The sequence below is a fragment of the Carcharhinus amblyrhynchos genome, chromosome 7 (genome assembly GCF_965287045.1).
Source record: "Carcharhinus amblyrhynchos chromosome 7, sCarAmb.v2.hapA, whole genome shotgun sequence".
Lineage (NCBI taxonomy): Eukaryota > Metazoa > Chordata > Chondrichthyes > Carcharhiniformes > Carcharhinidae > Carcharhinus > Carcharhinus amblyrhynchos.
This window is the reverse complement of record NC_137330.1, coordinates 69072130-69097740: the sequence shown is the minus strand read 5'-3', so window position 1 is coordinate 69097740 and position 25611 is coordinate 69072130. Positions and strand designations below refer to the sequence as shown.

The following is a 25611-nucleotide window of genomic DNA, read 5'->3' as shown; positions in this document are numbered from 1 at the left end:
TATAAACAATAGTGTGAATATGAATTATTTAAAATACATACCAAGTATTAATTTTCCTTCTTCTTGCAGCTCTGTCCTCAAATCCTGTAGTTGCTGCTTTGCTTCTTTTTGCAAAGCCTCCAGATTAATTCTCTCAGCATCCTTCTGAGCTTGCAAATCTTCCATATGCTGCTGGTTCAAGAATTCTTCCAATTGCTGTAAAACATACTCAACATAATTATGTTCTTTACTTCTCCATTCAACTTTATCTGTCATGGCTTTTTTTTAGGTAATGTAATGAGTTCACAAATTAGAACTTCAAATTTTCAGAAGGAAAATTTGCTCACAGTAGTTTACAGTTCATTGTACATTATATACAATTCTGATTCATAGTCTTCTATTAGCAGTTAATTACTGATCCCCATGTATAAAAATCTGAGACTGTAACATCTCAAATAAGCAGATAAACTTCAATGGGTTTGCAACTGAATTACTGCGCAGAAAATAATTTAAATGTATTTACTGATGCAATAAAGGAAAAAACACTTATTCAGACTTATTAAAAACTCATTGTTAGCCAGGAAGTCAGGTCACCCAAAACTACCTTGATTTACAAGAGGGCCTTGGTCATACAACTGTCCATATTAGAGAAGTATGCGTCAAGTGTATTTCAGCTACTGTGTCATGCAGCTGATAGCCATCATAGTGGCATTTATGTGCTTCTACTTTATTTTTAAACTTATTTTATGGGATGTGGCATTGCTGACAAGGCTATCATTTATTGCCAATTCATAGTTGACCATCAGAGGTCGTGAGCTGCCTATTTGAATCGCTGCAGTGACTGAGAGGTAGGGACACCCACAGTGCTAATAGGGAGGGGTTTTCAAGAATTTGGTCCAGGGACAGTGAAGGAACACACACACGTTCTCTGCCAGATGTGGGGTGACCATCTCAGTGAGAATGCCATCCAAAAGAACATAGGAAAATAGGAGTAGGATGAGGCCATTCAGCCCTTTGAGCCTACTCCTCCATTCATTATGATCATTGCTGATCATCCAACTCAATAACTTGATCCTGCTTTTCTCCCATATTCTTTGATCCCCTTTACCTCAAGTGCTAAAACTAATGCTTCTTGAAATATTCAATGTTTTGGCCTCAAATACTTTCTGTGGTAGTGAATTCCATAGGCCGATCACTCTCTGGATGAAGAAATTTTTCCTCATCTCTGTCCTAAATGATCTACAGTGTGCCCTCAGACTGTAACCCTTGGTTCTAGGTATCCCCAACCATTGAGAACATCCTTCCTGCATCTACCCTGGCGAGTCCTGTTGGAATTTTATAGTTTTCTATGAGATTACCCCCTCATTCTTCTGGACTCCATTGAATACAATCTTAACTGACTCAATTCATCAGTCCTGCCATTCTAGGAATCAGTCTGGTAATCTGGTAACCTTCTCGCACTCTCTCTTCAGCAAGAATATCCTTCCTCAGATAACAAGACCAAAACAGCACATAATATATCAGGTGCGGTCTCACCAAAACAAAAAATTGCAAGATGGCACCGGAGTGTGTTGACTGGGTAAGCTGTACCCCACATACCTTTTAATTCTAACTATTACTCTTGTTCTATACTTTTAAAACTCCATTCTAACTCTTTAAAACCCTTTTATAATACTTTAATTCAATCTCTGCTATCAGACCTCTGAATAGACCTACCTCACATTAAGTTGATCTTTCTCTACACTACATTCTGCACCCTCTCCTTTCCTTCTCTATGTACAGCATGCTTTAATAGTATAGTGCACAAGAAATAATCCTTTTCACTGTATATATGTGACAATCATAAATCAAAAACAAAATCACCAAGGTCCTATATATTTGCATCACAATGTCCCTGCTCCTGTACTCAAATCCTCAGTGCTATTAAGGCCAACATACCATTTGCCTTTTTTATTGCCTACTGCATCCGTATGCTTGCCTTTAGTGACTGTGTATGGGGACACCCAGGTCATGTTGCACATTCCCCTCTCCTAATTTACAGCCATTCAGATAATTGCCTTCTCGTTTTTGCTATCAAAGTGGATAACCTCTCATTTATCCATACTATTCTGCATCTGCCAATCATTTGCACGCTGAGTCAAATTGTCCAAATTGCAGTGAAGGATCTCTGCATCCTTTTCACAGGTCCCTCCCACCCAGCTTTGTGTCATGTAATTTTGGAGATATTACAACAGTCCTTCATTTAAATCCTTAAATATATCTAAATATATGGGGTCCTAGTACTGGCCCCTGTGGTGTCTGACAAGTCAATGCCTGCCATTGGAAAAAGACCTGTTTATTCCTACTCGTTGTTTCCTGTTTGCCAACCAGTTTTCTATCCATCTCACTACACTACCCTCAATCCAATGTGCTTTAATTTTACACGCTGATCTCTTATGTTAGACTTTGTCAAAAGCGTTCTGAAGGTCCAAATAAGTGACATCCATGGGCTCCCCTTCATCAACTCCACTAGTTACATCCTTGATGAATTTCAATAGATTTGTCAAGCATGATTTCCCTTTCATAAATGCACAATGACTCTGTCCAATCCTGTCACTATTTTCCAAGCGCTTTGCTTTGATAAAATCTTTGATAACAGATTCTAGAATTTTCTCCACGACCGATGTCAGGCTTATTGGTCTATAATTCCATCTTTTCTCTCTACCTCCCTTTTCAAATAGTGGGGTTACATTAGCTACCCTTCAATCTATAGATTCTCCAGATCGTCCAGGACAGTAGATTGACATACATGACCTCGCTGACCATTGGGAGGGCAGCATCTGAGGGCCCCAAAGGAGGATCATCCTTCAGTACAGAAAGAGGATGAATTACCCAATTCTCTCTGCTAAGATAAGGTGAGCCTTCTTCTCATTTCAAACTCACATTCTTATAAGAGCATCAGGCAAATGTCTACAGGGATGTCATACACTACCATCAGCACTGATTGTCTGATAGTCTCTTTGACATCACTTTCTTATGCATGATCCTTCAGCCCTTCCTGGTTATGACTCAGCATACACACAGTAGGCATGCATGCTTTTGAACTGCTCTTTCATCCATGGTGCTCACAGGCAATCCATCTCTCTTTATGCAAGACAAGATTTCCCACAAAAACAGGGAGAGATCACAAACCGAAATGGGGACACTGGAGTTTAAGGCACTCACTCCCAATGAGGAACAGGCAGCTGAGCTAGCTGGCAGGGTAAGGGATTGCTTCTATGTGAAAGGCAAGATCAGCGTCCCCCAACAAGCCAGTCAGGGTTCATTCCTCATACATCAGCTCCACACAGACAATAGACTGTGAATGACCTATAATATAGATACCTGCTTAGGCAATCACTCATCATCTTTATTCTCTATTCTAGTCACCGGTAAGAAAAGGCAGAAGGAGAATGTCAGTATGTGAATTAGACCCAACCACCTCAGATGAGGAGGCAGATGATCTATCTGATGAAGGTGCATCACTCAACTCACCTGCACCTCCACCACTAGATAAAAACACTCAGTGGATCTGAGCTCTAAAGCCGGCTTGCGGTCAGTATCTGAAGAGCACCTCATGGACACCTGTCCACAGCAGGTGGAGGCAGTGACTGTCAAGATCTTCAAAATTCCAAAGACTGATCAAGACTTTAGGTCTCTGCTGAGTCCAAGTCCAATAATTAGCCTATGAAACCTGTCAAGACAAATGTTAGAAATGCGAAGATAGGCAGGGGCACATCAAGCAGTATTGTCAGAGGCTGTCAGCAGATGGGAACAAAGGTTGGAGAAGTCTATTTACCTCTGTCTGATGTTGTAGCTCCAACATACAACTGCATCAAAGTACTAATTGAAAGGGTGGCCGCTGCCTTGAAGAACCAGGTCTAGTTCCTGCCCGATTTGCACTCAGACCTGCACACCATGCCCGTAATTTTACCAGCATGCCTGTCCCGGAATCGGGCGGGTGAGGCTCGCAGAAAGGCATTTTCCATTGTCCTCAGGCGGGATCTTATGTGCCTCAGGCAGGCGAGATGGTAACAATCCGGTACATCACTCTGACTGTGACACATTCCAGCAGAGACGAGATGAGATGTCCTCCTCTCACATTCCAGCCTCTGCTGGAATGTGTCACAGTCAACGATCCCCTTCTAGATTTCCATTCTCCCTCAAGGAGTCAGAGGAGGAGTGCCTGTAGGACAACCTGAGGACATCCATCCAGGACAATCTAGTTGCTCCAATCCCTCTCTGTCTGTGGTCCTATCAACTCCAGTTGGTCAGGCCAAGGAGGGCCTCTGCTGTGGAGCAGGAAACCCTTAATGGACTGGGCCCCTCCAAGCCACTGGCCTGCAAATGACATTTGCCAGAGTAATCTCAGACAACGGACATAGAAAGCAGCCTCCCTCTACCTTTACTGTAGCTGTTGGCTGCACCAAGGTGTAGTGGTAACGTTAAGAAAATTAAGAAGTTCTGATTGCACAATGGTGGTACGGGTATTTCATCACTGTATATATTTCACACATCTGTAAATATATTTTGCTTCTCTGCCTCAAAGTCTCAAATACTTCCATATGATTCAGCAGATATCCAAGGGTAACAGATGTGCCCCCCACCCTCCCTCAGGTATCTATCGTTGTGTGATTAAGTTCTATGTTGTCTCAGTCGATTTTAGTTCCACATAAGCAACATAAACAAAGGCAGTCCCTGTCCAAACATGATAGCTGGATAATGCACGTGTAAGTCTTGTGTCAGGGGGTCATATATTATAGCTCCATGAGTTTAATTCCTGGAAGGTTCTGATTATCCTAATGACGCTGCACTGAAGTCTGTTCTTTGTGTGTTTAACATTTGTGTACCTTCAAGAGATTTTTTTTCTATAAATCATATTTTCTGCAGTTGTAAGCAGGCCTTTTTGGCTTCAGTTTTTTATTATGGCACTGGTTTGACTGGAGATGTCTTTTTATTGCTGCTTAAATAGGGGTGGGGGGTTGTTTATTTTTTCTGAGATGTTTATGACTCTCCATTGTTAGGAAAAAAACTGATTGGCAGGTCAGGTGATAGGAGTTCTTTCATTTTCAGTTTGGAGCTGCAATTTGAGTTTTGATTTTAGAAGGGGCATCAAGCTGAAAAGAGGTCTCTCTCCCTGATTTTGGAAATTCTACTGGTCATCTGAAAGCAAGGTCTTACCTGTCTGAAGGAGGGGAGGGGGATCCGCTGTTGGTGGCTTGCCTAGAGTCCCTGGTATTTTGGAAAGCTGTTCTGACTTCAAACTTTTCTGAGTCTATCCAGAGAACTGAAGACTTCATCCAAAGGACTCAATTCTAGTATCATGTGCGCATTAGTCTATACCATATTAAACCTGTTTGAATGTTCATGTTTGTGAGATTGGTTTGATTGAGACAGCTCCTATATTCATTAAGGGTTATACATTATCTTGATTATTTTGGTGTTGTTTGTAATTGATAGAAGTTATTGCTAATATTCTTACTATACATGTTAACTATATTCTTAAATAAACTTTGTTTGATAATGGTTTCCTAGTGGGTCATTTGAATCATACCTGAAGTGAAACCTAGCCAAATTCAAGCTGCAAAACTTATGATCCAGGCAGGCTCCATAAAACAATTTGGAGTTTCTGATCTGAACAATAATAGTATACTATGGTTATTTATCATAAGCCATGTTGGAGTCATTCCAACCAACTGCAATTTTTAATGGCCACCATGTAATGCCTGCCAGGTTAGGGTACAGTTTATTTAATCAAGGAGGACTATGGCTTCTCATGTCTGCCAGCCATGTTACTGCATTTATAGCTGAATATTACTCTTTTATTCGTTCCCACTCCCCACAGCATGATGGTCAGCAATGAAAGTTTTTAGCACTTGGTGACTTTTGGAAAGTCTGCCAGACAGCAATGAGTCTGTGATGTTATAGGCGTGCGTCTAGCTTTATGCTGGCCTCTTATATGTGACAATATTAGTTTGCATCTGAAGATCTGGCTAGCATGGCTTGATAGAACCTGTGTTAGGTCTCAGAAGGGCAATCAACAAAGACCTCCCAACAACACAGTGCAATTAGCGTGTTAGGTTTCCTCATATGTATCACACTCTAGTAGGCAGAAAATGTGAAGGACTGAAATAAGATGAGAACGATGCTCCTGCACAACTTCCCTTCAGTATTTACAAGGGTACAAAGTTATCAATAAATGTTGTGTTATTGCTGACTGGGCCATATCTCTGTTAGATGCCAAGGTAATGTTGGATGTTAACTTGGAAGGACTCCAAAAAAGGCATGGTCATGCGTGCTCATTAATGATAGCATAATAGCCCTGCTGAAGGACTCTCTAAACTTACAAAGGTCTCATGACTCGCAGGTTCATTTCCATGCTGTAGGGTTACAGCTCACAGTGTCCTGAAAAGCGATGTCATCCCCAAACCATCCAATCCCTGTCCATGGCTTACCAACTCTTGCATTACAAGATGCAATGGCTGTCCTGGCCATGCCATCTGCTGCTGAATAAGAATTCACCAACCCCAAGACCAATTCCATCAAGTACTGAACGCGAAAGGATTACTGTTAAGTGACAATTTCAAAAGAGCATGCCCTATATCTCTGTCATAGAATCATAAAATCCCTATAGTGCAGACGGGGGCCATTTGGCCCATCGAGCTTGCACCATCAACAATCCCACCCTGGCCCTATCGCCATAATTCCACATATTTACCCTGCTAGTCCCCCCGACACTAAGGAGCAATTTAGTATGGCCAATCAATCCAACCTGCACACCTTTAGAGTGTGGGAAGAAACGGAGCACCTGGAGGAAACCCACACAAATATGAGGGAATGAGTTTTCCCTTCCCCATTTCCTACACTATATTGCCTCATATTCTGAGTAATATTGACAAAGCACCTTTAACATAGGAAAACACAGGAACTTATCAGGAGCCTAATCAGTCCAAAACTGAAACAGAGATAAAGAACAAAACACTAGGGCTGATGGCCAAATGCTTGGGGTGGAATTTCCCTAAAAAATAGCAAAGTATCAGGTTCTGATTGAAAACCAGCTTGTTTCTCCCCGTTTATCTTCAAAACACTGATGGACCAGGAATCAACGTGTGTCAAGCAAGGGATGATGGGTGAACGGAATGTGATACGAGTTAGGTTATGGGTAGCAGAGTTTTCAATGAAATCTAATCTGGAGAGGGATGGAGTTGAGAGGCCAGCCAGTGGTGAAATGTGAGAAAGTCATCAATAAAGAATTATTCTGTAACTGCAAATAGCTGTTATTTAATGGGCTGTTAAGTGTATTATCTAACCACAGGACAAAAAAAGTGAAAAAATAACAGTCAATTCACCATTTGAAAGTATAGTACGACAACATCAACATACCTTGCATTCACGGTTCTTGGATTCTTCCATATTTCTAAAAGTAATCTTGTGGGCATCCTCCATAGATGTCAGTTTGCGTTTATGCTCCTCTTCCATCCCTTCCATTTGCTGCGTGAGCCGTTGTCTCTCACGGTTGAACTGGCACTGTAGCTTTTGCAAAGAGTCTTGTGACTGGGATAATTGCATTTCAAGGCTTTGTTTCAATAAGGAGATCTGTAGCAGACACAATTTAACATTGAAATGGAAATTAAAGATAGCAATAATTGTAAATCAAATGTAAAGACAGTAACTAAATTGTGTTTCGCTTGATTTGGTAGGTTAAATGCATTCATACAATTAACCTCATGCCATGGAGTGAAGACTCTCTTTATAGATCAAAAGCAATGACAAATGACTGATGGATTTTAGAACAATAATGTTCATTGCACTACACAGCAAGCCATGTATGCAAGCATTCACTGGAGATCAGCAACGTGAGCATTCTTGAAGTTGAATTGATCACACATTTCATTTTTTAACATTAGGAACTGTAGAAGATAGTTGTGCAAAAGTAGAAAGCAGTCTTAATTTTCAATTTTTAATTAATTTTTAATTTTCCAACTTCACACTTGGCTTTTCCTAGCCAGAAGGTTGGATTTTCCCACTGAAAATAGGAAATGTGATATGGGCTTGATTCTCAGTAGCGAATCTATCATCTCCAGCATGCCATGAATTGTGATTTTCACAAGGCAGATCTCTAGAGATGGATCTGTCACTAATCAGTGGCTATGTTTGTGTGTGTGTGTATGTGTGTGTGTGTGTGTATATGGGGGTGGGGGCGCATTGGTCACAGAGAAGATAATGGAGGTGGAACACCAGGGAGATTGGCCACATTGTGGCCTGAATCGGCTACCATTGCATTGACTGCCATCTGTGCATGATCTTAAAAAATGAGGGGATTTTCACTTCAAAGTGGCCAGTACAAATGGACAGTAGGAAGAACATAGGGAAAGGTTGGTTATTAAGCTTTATTATTCTCAGTTCTTTAAAAGAATCCAAACTTTCATATGTTGGCATTAAAACTATCTCAGTGCTGTTGCTCCTATTCCTGCCAGGCTGCAGCTAGTCACCTTTAGAGTACTCTCAACAACCACCCACCCCCATGAAAAACAGGGGAAGTCAGAAAGTGAGCTGATATGAACTCTCTAATGACCTTAAGCTGCCCAATTAATGAGGAGATTGAATTCACTCTCCTGCCTGTCCCTTATTTTCCCACTTCCCATCCTCAGGACAATTGTCAGAATCAAGAAGGGAGATGGCAGACTGACATGCAAGCTGTTGCACCATTTTCTTTTGCTGTTCTGCCTCCATTTCATCTTGCTTCAGACAGGAAAATCCAGCCCAAGAGTTATATATTTCCCTAACTATAGACAATTGTTCTCAATGCACAATAACATTTCTTGTTCTTGACAAGAATACTCTATGAAAGAAGTGAAAAATTGGGAAATTACTCCATGTGGTTGACCAAGTATGACACAGTTAGAGCACCAATAAATAGCATTAAATATGTAGATGTGCATGTTAGATTTCTGTACCCATTAAAAATTCTCACGTGCCCTCATACTAATTAGTTTTTTTTCTTATCCTACTTAAGAATGAACAAACTTGCATTTAATGGTGTTTTTTACATAGTGTATCCACATGTATGGATAGAAAATCTGAAAAGAACTGCACAATATTTTAAAAGTCACGCTTCTACGTAACCATTGTAAAGTTCATTGCCTTGGCCAAACAGAAACAAGGTACGTTAGTAAATGTTACTCGCAATTATTACCCTATTGTATTGAATGTCTGTATAGATCACTGTCAAAAAGTGAACATGCATGTACTGTAAACAGCCTGTAAACATCAAATTCAAATTACAAGTAGTAGTTTGCTTTTTCTCAAATGATTTCTCATGCACACGTACAAAGTCTACTAGCACAATATTTCATGCATAGTGTTTTGGTGAACATATTAAAATACAATTATTTTAACTTCAGAAGCTGAAAATGGAGGAAAGCTCATCAGTCACATTGTTTGATGCATAAGAGAATAGTGAACCTCCTTGTTCTGTATTCATTTTTCATCATGCAATTTCAACTTCATACTGCTTTTGAATTTACAGACAAAAGAACAACCTTATTACATTAGTTTTCTTTCTTGTTCTGAAATAAAATCTGCTCATTGGGCCACAATTCTTACTAATGGAGAGGAAATTTATAAATCACTGTTCTTAACTCAAAATACATCATCAGCCTCAACCACATTCAACATCTATTTAATTACCACCTAATTCTATCTATTAAGAAAACTGATAGCTCTATGTAAAGAAATGTGATAATTGTATTCTGCAAAGTCACATAAAAAATGGGAATGATGAACTATGTGCAGCACTAATCATTTTACTGGGACAGAACATAAAATCCTTTTTAAGCGGGAAGCAGAAACAGTTGTATACAAGCTGTCTGTTCTCAACAAGTGTTCATGTAGAGCATTTTTGGTCATAAAACACAATAAGGAAAGACTAATAAATATTCCTTTTTTGCAACATCTGGGATTATTTGACCATTCAAATGAAATATATATACCTTTTAAAAAATAATGTTATTTCTTCATATGCTGGGCATTGTCTCTAAGAACATATTTCACAATTTTAGATCTTTTTACCTCTTAATTAAATCTTTTCTGTAATTTAGTGCAGTTCATGTTATGAGAAATGAGAGCAATTCAAAAAGTGCAAACATGCAACAATCACACACATATATTTTATATACATATATTATATATATGCATATACACTACAGGCGAGGTGAGTTCTGCATTATTTTAAGACTTTTTAAAAAACATTTCACGTATTATAAAACAAACTGACTTTTTCCAAGATAGGGCAGTTCAAAGAAATTTAAAATGAATAGATCGAGTAATGCAAGCATGCCACGCCTACACATTGGGTATCAGGCAGGATGAAAATTGCATCTCACTTACATTACTGATAGATTTTTGTAAAGCTTCACCTAGAAAATGCCGCTACGAGAAAGATCACAGGAATAAAAAAAACTTTCAGAATGTAATTGCGAAAATAAGAAACAAAATTTGGAGTAAAAATGGAAAGAAATATCATTATTTATTATGAATAGTGTGATAATATTGTCACACAGTTAAAAAGATATGGTTACGATAAATGAGGTATTCAATATTTGCATAATCAGGCTAAATTCTCAAAGAACAGCATCAACAACTGCTCCTGGTTGTTGAAGCATTTTGTTTATACAAGATTCAAGCAGTGTGTAAATCAAAAAAGTCACATAAAAAGTTATTTCTGAATATGAAAAAACACTGAAGAGCATAAAAGACTTCTGTTATATTAGATTTTGTTTGTGTCCTTTCATGCTGTCAAATCAGTTAAAGCATGCACCGCGAAAATATTCAGAGAATGTGTCCATTAACAACAATAACAAAAAACGCAGCAAAAAAATTCTGTTCCCTTCTTTCAACATTTATCTTGGGAAGTCTTTGGCGAAGTGCAGAAATCGAAACAAAGAACATTTTTTATTCCTTCCATGCATAGTCAGTATTATGTGCTCCCAGATGGTAACATGCAGATTAAAGTTCCTTCTGAATTATATGATCAATGAATCATAACGCAGTCTCAAATGTGTACCAAGTAATGCTGCCATTTTTCACACTAACATATGTCCTCTGAGGGTGCTACCCATTTAATTCTACGTAGCTTTAGTCATGGCTAAGTTATGAAATTGCTCAGATCCACTTTACTTCATACCTTTCATACAAACCTCATTACAGAAGTCTGAATTTAAAATATTTTCCACAAAAGATCAAATTATGTTGTTATTTGAGGAATTTTTCTGCTTTTCTTTGATGCCTGGTTCTGAACTAGCCCTCATTAACTGTTGCCTTTGACATAATGGAATGAGACTGTGTAGTTGTTGCAGTTGGCTAAAGTGGCAGCCTCAGGCATTTAAACCTACACTACAGCCCACAAGCCTTTTAAATTTTCCAGAAACAGAAATGTATGGACAAGTTCCATTATTCATAAGCAACAAGAAAAATTTAAACAAAAACTTTCAAGAAGAATTACAAACAAATTGATCATCACGTAATCCGTCTGTATTCAAATATCTCTCTCCTCTGCTGTTACGATGTGCTGCAGAGAAAATGTTCTTCTTCATAACATCGCTGCATCTTATTCTTACAACCTTATATCTGTTTCCTAGGCATTGCATTATCAGCAAATCAGAACAGTGTTTTGTTTGGCTTAATTAAACCTTTCATAATCTTGCACACCTCCATTAAATCTCCCCTTAATTACCTTTGTTCCAAGACCAACACCAGCTTCTAACTATTGCAACTATACAAAGCATTGGTGACACTGCATCTGGACTATTGTGCACAGTTTTGGTCCCATTGTTTGAGAAAAGATATGGCGGCATTGGAGGCAGTTCAGAGGAGGTTCACCAGATTGATTGCAGAGGGGCCCGATTCTCCCATTGTGACGTGTGAATTTTTTGGTGCGTCAGGTTGGGAGATGCACGTGTCAGCCATTTTGAGGGTTCGTGCATACATTCCTAAAGCACGTGCGTCTCCCACTGCCAGAGACTAGTCGCGGTCAAGACCACACGGGAAACTGGCAGGAAGACCACGTAGATGATTTTAATTTATTTGTAATGCAATTTAAATGTCATTATCAGGCCTGGGACTCAATTTTCCAGGCCGATAGCATCTCCCACCCTGCCAGGAGTATTTCACTCCGGCAGAGTTGAGAATAGCTCCCCACTTTCAGGGAACTAGGAGGAGACTCTGCTCAATTAAGAGTGACAATTTGGGCCTCCCCTGTGAGTAAGGCAGCAGAGGATGGTGCTCCTGAGCATTGCTCCCTGGTGGTGCCAGCCTGTGACCCCGGGCATGCTGAAGGACAAAGGGTCCATGCCCAGGAGCACCTTGGCACTGCCCACCAGGCATTAGTCAGTGCGAAGGGGCAGGGCCTATTGTGGGCAGGGCTTAAGGATGATCGGTCGGAGTGTACCACTGCCACTTTGCATGGGATCAAACGGGGCTGGAGGGATGCCAGTGATTGGGGTGGGCTGGGAGGAGGGGTGGTCTGCCAGGGGAGGGGGTTGGTGCTAGATATTGGGGCGCTCTGGGACCATGGGAGGGGAGGTCAGGACTGGCCAGGAATGCTCATGGGGCCTCGATCGGGCCGGCAATTGAGCTGGCCAGCAAACAGGAGTCTGACACTGTGGGGCCACTGCACATGTGTAGAGGCCTGGAACTGTTAGCGTTAAATCGGTCTTACCTCCCCCCCCTCAAGCTTTTAAAGATATTCACGATTGTGAGAAATTCGAGTCTGAACTCTCACTGAAGAAACAATCATGAATTACACCATTTTTTCAGCCAATTCAGCACTTCAAATTTGTTTGGGAGAATCACCCCTGAGGGATGTATCGAATGAAGAGAGATTGAACAGTTTAAGCCTACAGTTTCTGGAATTCAAAAGAATGAAGGGAGCTTAAATTGAGGTATACCAGATAATAAAAGGTATGAACAATGTAAACGTGGAGCAGATGCTTCCTCTTGTGCAGCATTCTAGCACGCGAGGTCATAGTCTTGGGATAAAAGGTAGCAAATTCAGATGAGTTGAGGAGAAACTACTTGTCCTAAAGGATTGCGAATCTGTGGAATTCGCTACCCCAAAATGCAGTTTACACTGGGACAGGTGAGTAAATTTGAGGACTCAAATAGATTTTTAATGGATTGAAGGGTTATGGGAAGAAGGCAGGAAAATGGGGATGAGGAGCATACCAACCATGATTGAATAGTGGAACAGTCTTGATGAGCCGAATGGCCTAATTCTGCTCCTATATAATGAATTTAGGAACTTCTCCAACTTAACCTTGTACTAAAATCCATCACCCTAGAACAGTTCTGGTAAATTTATCTGGCCCATTCTCAAGGATCCTGACATCCTTTGGACTGAACAGGTTCTCACCCACCACTCAGAGAACCAACAAAAAACCCCTGTCAGATACTTGGGTTGGCTAGACCGAATCAAGTGTCCTTCAGCTACTTAAGTGGCCACCATTGAGCTTCCCCTCTAAGTGAGCAATCCACGCCCAAGCAGATGTCTCACCTGTTATGTATTTGTATTAATTCTTATTAGCTTATTGAAGCTTTGCTGTGTTAACGTATTGATGTATTTACCGTAAGTAACGTCATAGGTCCCTAACACAGGAAACAGGCAGAGAAGAAGCAACCATATAAAAGAACACACACCTGTAAATAAAGCTCCTCGTTTTAAACCCTCGTGTGCTGAAGCGTCATTCTCCAATATACAACATAAAAACTGGCGACGAGGACAACCAATGCCGCTACCAGCCACCAGGGACAAAGAAATTTACCAACAGAAAAGTCAGGAATGGAAAAGTTAGAAAAGATGGTTTTCATATGTACTCCAGGCTTAATGGATTAGGTGGATGTCAGGAATGATAATCTGCTGCAGAGTTGGATGTGTTAAATAGGAAGCTAAAGTCTGGGTTGTTGTCTTGTGTGAAAGCATAATCAAGGTAGCTGCTGGAAACGCATTGCAAAGTATGCATATGGGAAATCTCAATTAGAAGAAAAATGGTGGGAGGTTTTGGCATTATAGAATTCTTTGATGAAAATATGGAGTGATGGTGCTCCTATACTGACTATTTTTTGTGTTTTGACTATTTTGAGCAGGCAAACAAAATAGCAGAAATATTAGACTGCCCATTTTCCTGACCGTGATTGTGGGGGGGTGGGGGGACCAAAAAAAAGAGGGAGTTAATTGTATAATTCATGGCTTTGTGTAAAAGACTTGCAGAATATTGAGAGTTTAGAGATGTGCAGAATAACGCAATTCAGGACAGATTTGTCTGTTGGCTGCTCAGCGAAGCAATACAGAAATGACTGTTAACCAAGAATAACCTTATTCTGACTAAAGCCATGGAAATTGCTGTTTCCATGGAACTGGTTGCCAAAGAAGCTCAGCAATTGGGTTTGTGTACTCAAAACTTCAGCTGAATCAACACTCTAGAACCATTAGGAATCATCCCTGGAATAATGAAATTTCATCAGTTCCTGTACAGGAGAAAGTTTACATTGTTGACAGGCCAGCTACTATTTTTGGACCATGCAAGGGAAATCCATCACTAGCAATAAGTAGAATGCAAAGATGGGCATTACTTTTGTCTGCACATACTTACACCATTAAGTAACGACAGTCAAGTCCACATTGTAAAGCATTGGACTTTCAAAATTGCCACTGCCAGGTAGTTCTTTAGACTACTCAAGTGGGAATATCTAATGCTTTGAAAAAATAAACAATACACCATTCACTTGTAGACAACTGAGGAAGCAAACTCAGAGCAATCTGATACTCTTAGAAGTGATGGATTTGGTGTTATGGCGGAAGACCTCAAAGCTAACAACTAACCTGAAGCCATATGACTCCAAGAGATTGAAACTGGTAGTACAATCAGGATGTCTTCTATTGGGGCTCAGGGTGATCATTCCACCACCATTGAGAAAGCAACTGTTAGAGAAGTAAAATGAGGGCCATTGCAGAATCGTATGCATGAAGAAAATAGCGAGGAGTTATTTCTGGTGGCCTGGACTGGATACAAAATTGAAGAGAAGTCAGAACATGTTCTTCCTGTGAGAAGGTGAGAAATGTGCCATCCTTAGCACTGTTACATTAATGGGAATGTTCAAAAGAGATTTGGCAACAAGTATCTTCGCAGCATCTTTTTAAACGGTAATTCTTGGAAAATGCTCACACAAAGTGGCAAGAGATCGCTGCAATGAAATCTACTTCAATGGAGAAGACTTTTGAGAAACTAGAAGCATTTGGTCACTTTGCGGTAGACTTTGGGGAACCAGTGGATGTGGTGTTTCTCGATTTTCAGAAGGCATTTGATAAGGTGCCGCACAAAAGGTTGCTTCAGAAGGTTAGGAGGCATGGAGTTGGTGGTAAGGTGTTAGCATGGATAGAGAATTGGTTGTCTAATAGGAGGCTGAGAGTTGGTACCAATGGGTGCTATTCTGATTGGCGGTTGGTGACTAGTGGAGTGCCCCAGGGATCGGTGCTGGGGCCTCAACTATTTACCATTTATATAGATGATCTGGAGGAGGGGGCTGAGTGTAGGGCGTCGAAATTTGCTGATGACACAAAGATAAGTGGAAAAGCAAATTGTGCGGCGGGTGTGGAAAGTCTGCAGAGGGATCTAGATAGGCTAAGTGAATGGGCGAGGACCTGGCAGATGGAATACAATGCTAGTAAGTGTGAGGTTATCCACTTTGGCAGGAATAATAGTAGGAAGGATTACTATTTAAAGGGCAAAAGCTGCAGCATTCTACAGTGCAGAGGGACCTGGGGGTCGTTGTGCATGAGTCACAAAAACCCAGTCTGCAGGTGCAGCAGGTGATCAGGAAGGCAAATGGGTTGTTGGCCTTTGTAGCGAGGGGGATAGAATATAAAAGCAGGGAGGTCTTGCTGCAACTGTACAGGGCACTGGTGAGGCCGCAGCTGGAGTACTGTGTGCAGTTTTGGTCGCCGCACTTGCGCAAGGATATTTTGGCCTTGGAGGGAGTGCAGAGGAGGTTCACTAGGCTGATACCGGAGATGAGGGGGTTGGACTATGAAGAGAGGCTGAATAGACTGGGTTTGTACTCGTTGGAGTTTAGATGGATGAGGGGGGATCTTATAGAGGCGTATAAGATAATGAAGGGGATGGATAGGGTAGAGGTAGAGAGATTCTTCCCGCTCAGAAAGGACAGCAGGACTAGAGGGCACAGCCTCAAGATAAGGGGGCGGGCAGTTTAGAATGGAGTTGAGGAGGAACTTCTTCACTCAAAGGGTGGTGAATCTCTGGAATTCTTTGCCCGTTGATGTGGTGGAGGCTACCTCGCTAAATATATTTAAGACACGGGTAGATAGGTTTTTGGTAGGCAAGGGAATTAAGGTTTTGGGGAGAAAGCGGGAAAGTGGAACTGAGCCCTTCAGATTGGCCATGATCTTATTGAATGGCGGGGCAGGCTCGAAGGGCTAGATGGCCTACTCCTGCTCCTATTTCTTATGTTCTTATGTACTTTGGATTCCCCGAACAGATAACAGTAAGCAATAACAGATCCTAATTTGTCTCACAAGAATTCAAAAGTTTCTTGCAAGAGAATGGTATTCAACATATTAAATCTGCACCATATCAGTGGACGAGCAGAATGATTTGTTCAAAACATGAAACATACCTTGAGAGCAACCAGGGAACAAATTTCACTGATCAAACAAATTCACTGAACAAATTCCTTGTAGAATATAGAAACACCACACATTCAACAACCAAGACGTTTGCTGCATTACAAATGATGAACAGACAACTATGACTGGCATTAGGTCCATTGAAAACTCTGAAAATGAAATAAATTGTTCAACAGCAACAATAAGGGCAAATGGAACCTGTAGGAAATCCAGGTTCAACTGCACAAAGTCCTGAGCTGAATTTTCCTACAGTCCTAACACCATCAGATACCGTTGGGGAAAGCAACACCTCATCTACAGATCAGTCATTAAGACAACCCTAGTCCTTCCATGAACGCTGGTCAAATTAACCACCAACGAATTTGTGCAAAGACAAAAATGCCAGAGATTACCACCAGTGTGGAGCAGAAGTTGCCAGAAATTCACCATCAACTATTCTGACAACAATAACTTTCAGGCTGTTTGATTTATTAATAGTTATTGACTTATTTATTACTGAACATGTTTTGAACTTGTTGGGGACATTTAATTTAAAGGGGGCGGAGAAAATGATATATATTTGTATTAATTTTTATTAGCTTAATGAAGCTCTGTTAGTATATTCATGTATTCACCAGAAGTGATGTCATAAGTCCCTAGCACAGGAAAGTTGTGGAGAAAAGGCTGCCACGTAAAAGAACACATACCTGGAAATAAAGCTTTGTTGTTTTAAATCCTCCATGCTCTCTGGCATGTTCTCCACTATACAACACCACCTACCAAGGTGTGCAATTCTCTTTTCTCATACCACTACTGCCAGAGGGAGGGGTGGATCCCAGACTGAAGAGGAGCAAAGGCAGAAAGAGGAAAAATGGAATGGTTTGGGGGCAGGAAGATCAGGGGAAATGGTAGAGTTGGCTTTCAACAACCATTCGCCCACCTAATGCCAAGTTCCTGGAACAGGCACCGGTGGTTAACTACAAGGGAAATTCCACCATCCAGCAGACCAGTGACAAATGCTGGACAGCATTCCAAAGATGTGAGAAAGCCATATTGCTTCAATATAATCCCTGAGCCACACATTGGTAGTTGTGGGCTTAGCAATAATGGATGCCAATTCCGTTGTTAATCGGCCTAATTGACAAAAACATGGGTGGTTTTACCACCACTGAGAGACTAACATTGGGTCTCTCCCACAGTTGACAGGCCTGGCTGCCATGTTTCCAGCCATGGCAGATAGGGTTAAACCCAAGCACTCAGGAGTGGTGACTGGAACTAAACACAATATGTGATTGTGGCCGAATGAGAGTATGCAAACGTTCAACATAACTTTGCCGTCAATATCTATCTTTATGAAGCCCAAGGTCCCATATGCTGTATATCTGACAGATTTTTATTTCTATTTTTATTTTGGATTCACAATGAACATCACCTGAAGAGAAAGTTTGACTGGGTAACTCTATCAAATAAGTCAGAACTGCTAAAAATAGTATCTTCAAAACTTGCCCCTAACCCTATAAATTAGTGCAGAGAGGATACCCGATCCTCTACACTGGTAGAGAATCCCACCCTCCCACCTCCTCTAACCTAATTATAAGTGTGGGGGAAGTTTTTTTTTATATATTTTTATTTTTCTGCTGGTAATTGTTTCAGGGATGGCAGTTCAGGCAGTAAGCTGCATCTCCTGTGGGATGTATGTGGTGAGGGACTCTAGTAGTGTTTCAGGTGATTTTACTTGTAGGAAGTGTGTTAGATTGCAGCTTCTGGAGGAGCGTGTAAAGGAGCTGGAGGTGGAATTAGAGGAGCTCCGCATAATTCGGGAGGCGGAGGAGGACATCGATAGGAGTTATAAGAAGATAGTCACTCCTAGAAATGAGTCTTGGGTCACTGCCAGGAAGAGGGGAAAGAAGCAATTGGGGGGACAATCCCCTGGGGCTGTTCCCCTCCAAAATAGGTTTTCGGTCCTGGAGGCTACAGTTGAGGAGGAATCAACTGGGGATAACCGAAGGGAGCAGGTCTCTGGGGGTGAGCCTAGTGTGAAAGCTCAGGTGGTTAGGGGATGTAAAAGATTGGGCCTTGTGATTGGGCACTCTACAGTTAAGGGGACGGATAGGAGAGTCGGAAGTAATGGTAGGGACTCGGGGCTGGTGTGTTGCCTACCAGGGGCTGGGGTCCGGGATGTATCGGAAAGGGTATTCAGGACTCTTAGGGGAGAGGGAGATCAACCCCAAGTTATAGTTCATGTGGGGACGCATGACATAGGGAGGTTAAGAGAAGGGGATATTAAGCAGAGATTTATGGAGTTGGGGTGGAAACTAAAGGCCAAGTCTGATAGAGTGGTTATCTCCGGACTCTTGCCTGTGCCACGGGATAGTTTAGAGAGGAATAGAGAGAGGGAAAGTTTGAACTCGTGGCTGAGGGGATGGTGCAGGAGGGAGGGGTTCAGGTACTTGAGCAATTGGGGCTCGTTCTGGGGAAGGTGGGACCTCTATAAGAGTGACGGTCTACACCTGAATCAGAGGGGAACCAATATCCTGGGGGGTAAATTTGCTAAGGCTATGCAGGGAGGTTTAAACTGATTCGGAGGGGGGGTGGGATCCTGAGTAGAGGGGGTGAAAGTGAGGGGGACATAGATGGGGACTGCAAGGCACGGCATCGTGGGGCTGGGGCGGAGCAGGGTTTGAAATGCGTATACTTTAATGCGAGGAGTATTCGCAATAAAGTGGATGAACTTGCAGCGTGGATCAGTACCTGGGACTTTGATGTTGTGGCCATTTCAGAGACATGGATAGAGCAGGGTCAGGAATGGTTGTTGCAGGTCCCGGGGTTCAAATGCTTTAGTTGGAGTAGAGAAGGAGGTAGAAGGGGGGGAGGGGTAGCATTATTGGTCAAGGACTGTATCACAGTGTCAGAGAGGAAGTTTGATGAGGACTTGTCTGTTGAGGTAGTATGGGCAGAGATTAGAAATAGGAGAGGAGAGGTCACCCTGTTGGGAGTCTTTTATAGACCTCCTAAAAGTTCTAGAGAGGTTGAGGAAAGGATTGCGGAGACGATCCTGGTTGGGAGTGAAAGTAATAGGGTAATTGTTATGGGGGACTTTAACTTTACTAATATTGATTGGAATTGCTATAGCTCTAGCTCGTTAGAGGGGTCAGTTTTTGTACAAAGCGTGCAGGAGGGTTTTTTGAGTCAGTATGTAGATAAGCCAACTAGAGGTGAGGCTATATTAGATTTGGTGCTGGGAAATGAGCCAGACCAGGTGCTAGACTTGGAAGTTGGGGTGCATTTTGGTGATAGTGACCACAATTCGGTTACGTTCACCTTAGTGATGGAAAGGGATAGGCATGAACCTCGGGCCAGTAGTTTTAGCTGGGGGAAGGGTAATTATGAGGCCATTAGGAGAGAATTAGGAAGCATAGGTTGGACTAGGAGATTACAGGGACTGGGAACGTCCGAAATGTGGAGTTTTTTCAAGGAGCAGCTACTGCGAGTCTGTGATAGGTATGTCCCTGTCAGGCAAGGAGGAATTGGTAGGGCTAGGGAACCGTGGTGCACTAAAAAAGTTGATTCGTTGGTTAAAAAGAAAAAGGAGGCTTATGTTCGGATGAGACTTGAGGGCTCGGGTAGTGCACTAGAAAACTTTAGATTGGCTAGGAGGGAGTTGAAGAGTGAGTTAAGAAGGGCTAAAAGAGGACATGAGAAGACTTTGGCTGATAGGATTAAGGAGAATCCTAAGGCGTTCTATAGGTATGTCAAGAACAGAAGGTTGGTTAGGGCAAGATTAGGGCCAGTTATAGACAGCAGAGGGAAGTTATGTGTGGAACCGGAAGAGATTGGAGAGGCATTGAACCAATATTTCTCTTCGGTGTTCACGCAGGGGGACAAGAATATAGCTGAGGAGGACACAGGGTTGCAGGGGAGTAGAATAGACAGTATTACAGTTGATAAGGAGGATGTGCTGGATATTCTTGAGGGATTGAAGATAGATAAGTCCCCTGGTCCAGATGGGATTTACCCTAGGATTCTCTGGGAGGCAAGAGAAGTGATTGCAGAGCCTCTGGCTCTGATCTTCAGGTCGTCGTTGGCCTCTGGTATAGTACCGGAAGATTGGAGGTTAGCGAATGTTGTCCCATTGTTTAAGAAGGGGAACAGAGACTTCCCCGGGAATTATAGACCGGTGAGTCTCACTTCTGTTGTGGGCAAGGTTTTAGAAAAAATTATTAGGGATAGGATTTATAGTTATTTGGAGAGTAATGAATTGATTGGAGATAGTCAGCATGGTTTTGTAGCGGGTAGGTCGTGCCTTACTAACCTTATTGAGTTTTTTGAAAAAGTGACCAAAGAGGTGGATGGGGGTAAGGCAGTTGACGTGGTATATATGGATTTTAGTAAGGCGTTTGATAAGGTTCACCATGGTAGGCTTCTGCAGAAAATGCAGATGTATGGGATTGAGGGTAATCTAGGAAATTGGATCAGGAATTGGCTAGCAGATAGGAGACAGAGGGTGGTGGTTGATGGTAAATATTCGTCATGGAGTTCGGTTACGAGTGGTGTGCCTCAGGGATCTGTTTTGGGGCCACTGCTGTTTGTAATTTTTATTAATGATCTGGATGAGGGTATAGTTGGGTGGATTAGTAAATTTGCTGATGACACCAAAGTCGGAGGTGTGGTAGATTGTGAGGAAGGGTGTCATAGTTTGCAGGAAGACTTGGACAGGTTGCAGAGCTGGGCCGAGAGGTGGCGGATGGAGTTTAATGCGGAGAAGTGTGAGGTAATTCACTTTGGTAGGAATAACAGATGTGTTGAGCATAGGGCTAACGGGAGGACTTTGAATAGTGTGGATGAACAGAGGGATCTAGGTGTATGTGTACATAGATCCCTGAAAGTTGGGAATCAAGTAGATAGGGTTGTTAAGAAGGCATACGGTGTCTTGGCATTTATTGGTAGGGGGATTGAATTTAGGAGTCGCAGCGTCATGTTGCAACTGTACACAACTCTGGTGCGGCCGCACTTGGAGTACTGTGTGCAGTTCTGGTCCCCACATTACAGGAAGGATGTGGAGGCTTTGGAGAGGGTGCAGAGGAGGTTTACCAGGATGTTGCCTGGTATGGAGGGGAGGTCCTATGAGGACAGACTGAGGGATTTGGGGTTGTTTTCGCTGGAAAGAAGGTGGCTAAGAGGGGATCTTATTGAAACATATAAGATGATTAGAGGTTTAGATAGGGTGGACAGTGATAGCCTTTTTCCTCGGATGGAGAAAGCTAGCACGAGGGGGCATGGCTTTAAATTAAGGGGGGGTAGTTATAGGACGGATGTCAGGGGTAGGTTCTTTACCCAGAGGGTGGTGAGGGATTGGAATGCCCTGCCTGCTGCGGTTGTAAATGAGCCTAGTTTGGGGGCGTTTAAGAGGTCCGTGGATAGGTTTATGGACGAAAAGGGATTGGTTTAGGTTAGAGGGTCATTGTTGTTTTTTTAACTGGTCGGCGCAACATCGTGGGCCGAAGGGCCTGTTCTGCGCTGTAATGTTCTATGTTCTATGTTAAACCTATGCTATATGTAGCAATTCTTAGCAACTCTCTTAATCCCACGAGGCCTAATGAGAAAAGAAATTGGAGGCTGAGGTGCAGACACAATGGCACATCAGGGAGTTAAGAAGTTTATTAGTGACAAGTAAGGCTTACATTAACAGTGCAATGAAGCTACTGTGAAATTCCCCTAATCGTCACAGTTCGTCGCCTGTTTGGGTCAATGCACCTAACCAGGACATCTTTCAGAGTGTGGGAGAGTTGGGAGTTACCTGGATGCTTTGTTTCAAGATGTGGTCGCACCTCTTAGGATAGAATCTCCCAGTTTGGAAAGCAGTCAGTGACAGGAGGATATGACTGCAGCTGAGGCAGGTCAGGAGTGCAAGCATATCAGTATCAGCAATCGTCCAATAGGTTTGAGGTTTTTCTCAGTTTATTTGAATGAGAGTGGGGACTGCAGGGTGCATGAGCTGACTGACCATGGTACTGTGGTACAGGAGGCATTCAAGGGAGGGGAGAGCACATAAAAAGGTAATGGTAGTAGAAGACAGGACAGTGAGGGGTCTGACACTGTCTGCAGCAAGGAGCAAGCACTCAGACAGTTGCGTCCAGTGCCAATATTTGGGAAATCCATTCCAGGATGGATAGGAACTTGCAGTGCAAAGGGGGTTTAAAACTAGGGAGATGAATGTGTGGACCAAACGATACTCAGAGTGTGACAGGCAGGGACAGAGTATATAAATATAAAAAAGCAACAGGAAATAAGGTCAAAAAGGGAAAAAAATGGCAACAAGGCAAAATTAATGGTACTTTACTTAAATGCATGTAGTACTCAGCACAAAATAAATTAACAGCACAAACTGAGGTGAATGGGCATGATCCTACAGCCATTACAGAGTGGTTACAAGGAGATCAAATCTGGAAACCAAATATTCAGGGATATGCAACTTTTTGTAAGGACAAGCCGGAAGGAAAAGGTGGTAGGGTAGCTTTGTTAGTATGAGATGCAATAAGTACAACTGCAAGAAATGATCTTGGATCAGAAGATGTATAATTCCTATAGATGGAGGTAAGAAATAACAAGGAGAAAAAGACATTGGCTTAGTCTATAAGCTCCTAATAGTAGCTATACTGTAGGATGGAGAATAAATTGGAAGATAATGAGGGCATGTAAAAAAACGGAAGAAGTGCAGATTGGGAAAATCTAATTGGCAGAGGTAGCCATGAGAAAGAATTCATAGAGTGTATTCAGCATAGTTTTCTAGGACAATAAGTTGTGGATCCAATTAGAGATCAGGCTATTTTGGATCTACTAATGTGTAACGAGGTGGGTTTAGTAAACACTTTCAGAGTAAAACATTCCTTCAGAAACAGTGACCATTGCATGGCAAAATTTAGCATTCAGTTTGAATGAGAGAAACTTGGGTCAGAAACAACTGTGCTAGAATCATTATAAAGGAATGAAGGCAGAGATGGCTGGAGAGGACTGGGAAAGGAACATAGCAGAAAATAAGGTTGATCGGCAATGGCAGATGTTTATGAAAACAGTTCATGACTCACGACAAAGTTATATCCCAGTGAGGAAGAAGGATTCAAAGATCTAGATAAATCAGTTAACCAAGGAAGTTAAGGAAGTATTAAACTGAAAGAAAAAACATATAATGTGGCAAAGATTTATGGTAAGCCAGAGAATTGGGAAAGTTTTAAAAACCAACAAAAGGTGATTGAAAAATAATAAAGAGGGAGAAGATAAACTAGCAAGCAATGTAAAAATGGATAACAAGAGCTTCTTTAAACATATAAAACAAAACAGAGAGGCCAAAGTGAACATAGGCCTTAGAGAATGAGATTTGATAAGATACCGCATTAAACGCTATTTAATAAGAGACCATGGTGTTGGGGGTAGTATATTAGCATGGATAGAGGATTAACTAACTGATAGAGGACAGAAAGTTAGGGAAAGATGGGTATTTTCAGGGTGGCAACCTGCTACTAGTGGAGTGTTACAGCAATCAGTGCTGGGGGGGGCCCACAATTATTTATAATACGCATTCATTTCCCTCATCCAAATAATGTACTATTGCAAAGTTTGCAGATATCACAAAAATAGGTGAAAAGGAAAGTGGTGAGGATGACACAAAATGTCTTTATAGGCTAAGTGAATGGATGAAAACTTGGTAGATGAAACATCACATAAGAAAATGCGATGTTATGAACTTTGGTAAGAAGAGAAGGTGAACATTATTTAAATAGAGAAAAACTGTAGAAAAGCGCAGCACAGAGAGAATTGGGGGTCTTGTGCGTAAATCACAGAGGGTTAGCGTATAAGTTAATCAGGCAATAAGGAATGCAAGTGGAATGACAGCCAAGATATTTCAATGGGAATGGAGCATGAAAATAGGGAAGTCTTTCTAAAACTAAGACCATACTTTGCATATTGTGAACAGTTTTTGCTCCCATATCTAAGGAAAGTTCGTTGTTCGTCCATCGTCATTGATGAGAACCTCAACACCATTAGTCATTTTGAGGCTGGTTGCAGCGTGTCCAAAGATGACTAATCAGGCCAATTCGGGCACAGAATATCGTGGCACATATTGGACAGACATATGTAGACACTGTAGTTGTTGCGCTGGTGGCTCTGGACTTGCGCAGCTCGCGCTTAAGTTGTGCTTCAGCAATACACCTTGCCTCGTAAGCTTGACAGCCTTTGTGGATGAGGCAGTGCCAGGTAGGGCGGTTTTATGCCACTGTTTCCCAGATGGTCGTGTCTCTGTCAAGCGACATCAGGGAGGCCCCTGAGTGTGTCTTTGAAACATTTCTTCTGCCCTCCACGCGAGCGCCTTCCAGCAGAGAGTTCCCTAAAAAGGAGCTGCTTGGGTATGCGCTCGTCTGGCATACGGATGACATGACCTGCCCACCAGGTCTGCGCTCTCATCAGCACTGTGTGGACTGAAGGTAGACTTGCTCTAGCAAGAACTTCAGTGTCTGGTACTTTGTCTTGCCATCTGATGCGTAATATTCTGCAAAGACAAGTCATGTGGAAATGATTGAGCTATCTTGCATGCCTTCGATACACACTCCATGTTTCACACGCATACAGGAGGGTAGTGAGGACCACGGTGCTGTAGACTTTCAGTTTTGTTGCTGGGCTGATTCCTCGACGTTCCCATACAGTGGAGCGCAGTCTACCGAAAGCAGAACTTGCCTTTGCTATTCTGTAGTTAACTTCTGTATCAATAGTCACTGCTTGGGAGAGGGTGCTGCCAAGAAAAGTGAACTGGTCCATTGCCTGTAGTTTCTGACCTTTGATTGTGATTATGGGTTCTGTGTATGGTGCATGAGCAGCAGGCTGGTGCATGACTTCAGTCTTTTTTAATGTTGATGATGAGTCCAAAGTTGTCACAAGCCATG

General features: G+C 42.0%; 1 protein-coding gene across 9 annotated transcripts in view; it reads right to left on the bottom strand.

Moving 5' to 3' along the window:
• The window catches only part of fam184ab (family with sequence similarity 184 member Ab), a 214841-nt gene that overhangs the window by 57381 nt on the left and 131849 nt on the right, over nt 1-25611 (bottom strand). For 6 of the 9 annotated variants that reach the window (XM_080192543.1, XM_080192542.1, XM_080192545.1 and 3 more), the window contains 3 exons: nt 10387-10428; nt 7381-7593; nt 42-195 (listed from right to left, as the gene is read on the bottom strand). In XM_080192543.1, coding sequence (XP_080048669.1) covers nt 42-195; nt 7381-7593; nt 10387-10428 — 409 coding nt within the window. The remainder of the gene's footprint in view (nt 1-41; nt 196-7380; nt 7594-10386; nt 10429-25611) is intronic. The other 3 variants (XM_080192544.1, XM_080192547.1, XM_080192550.1) reach the window with 1 other exon arrangement.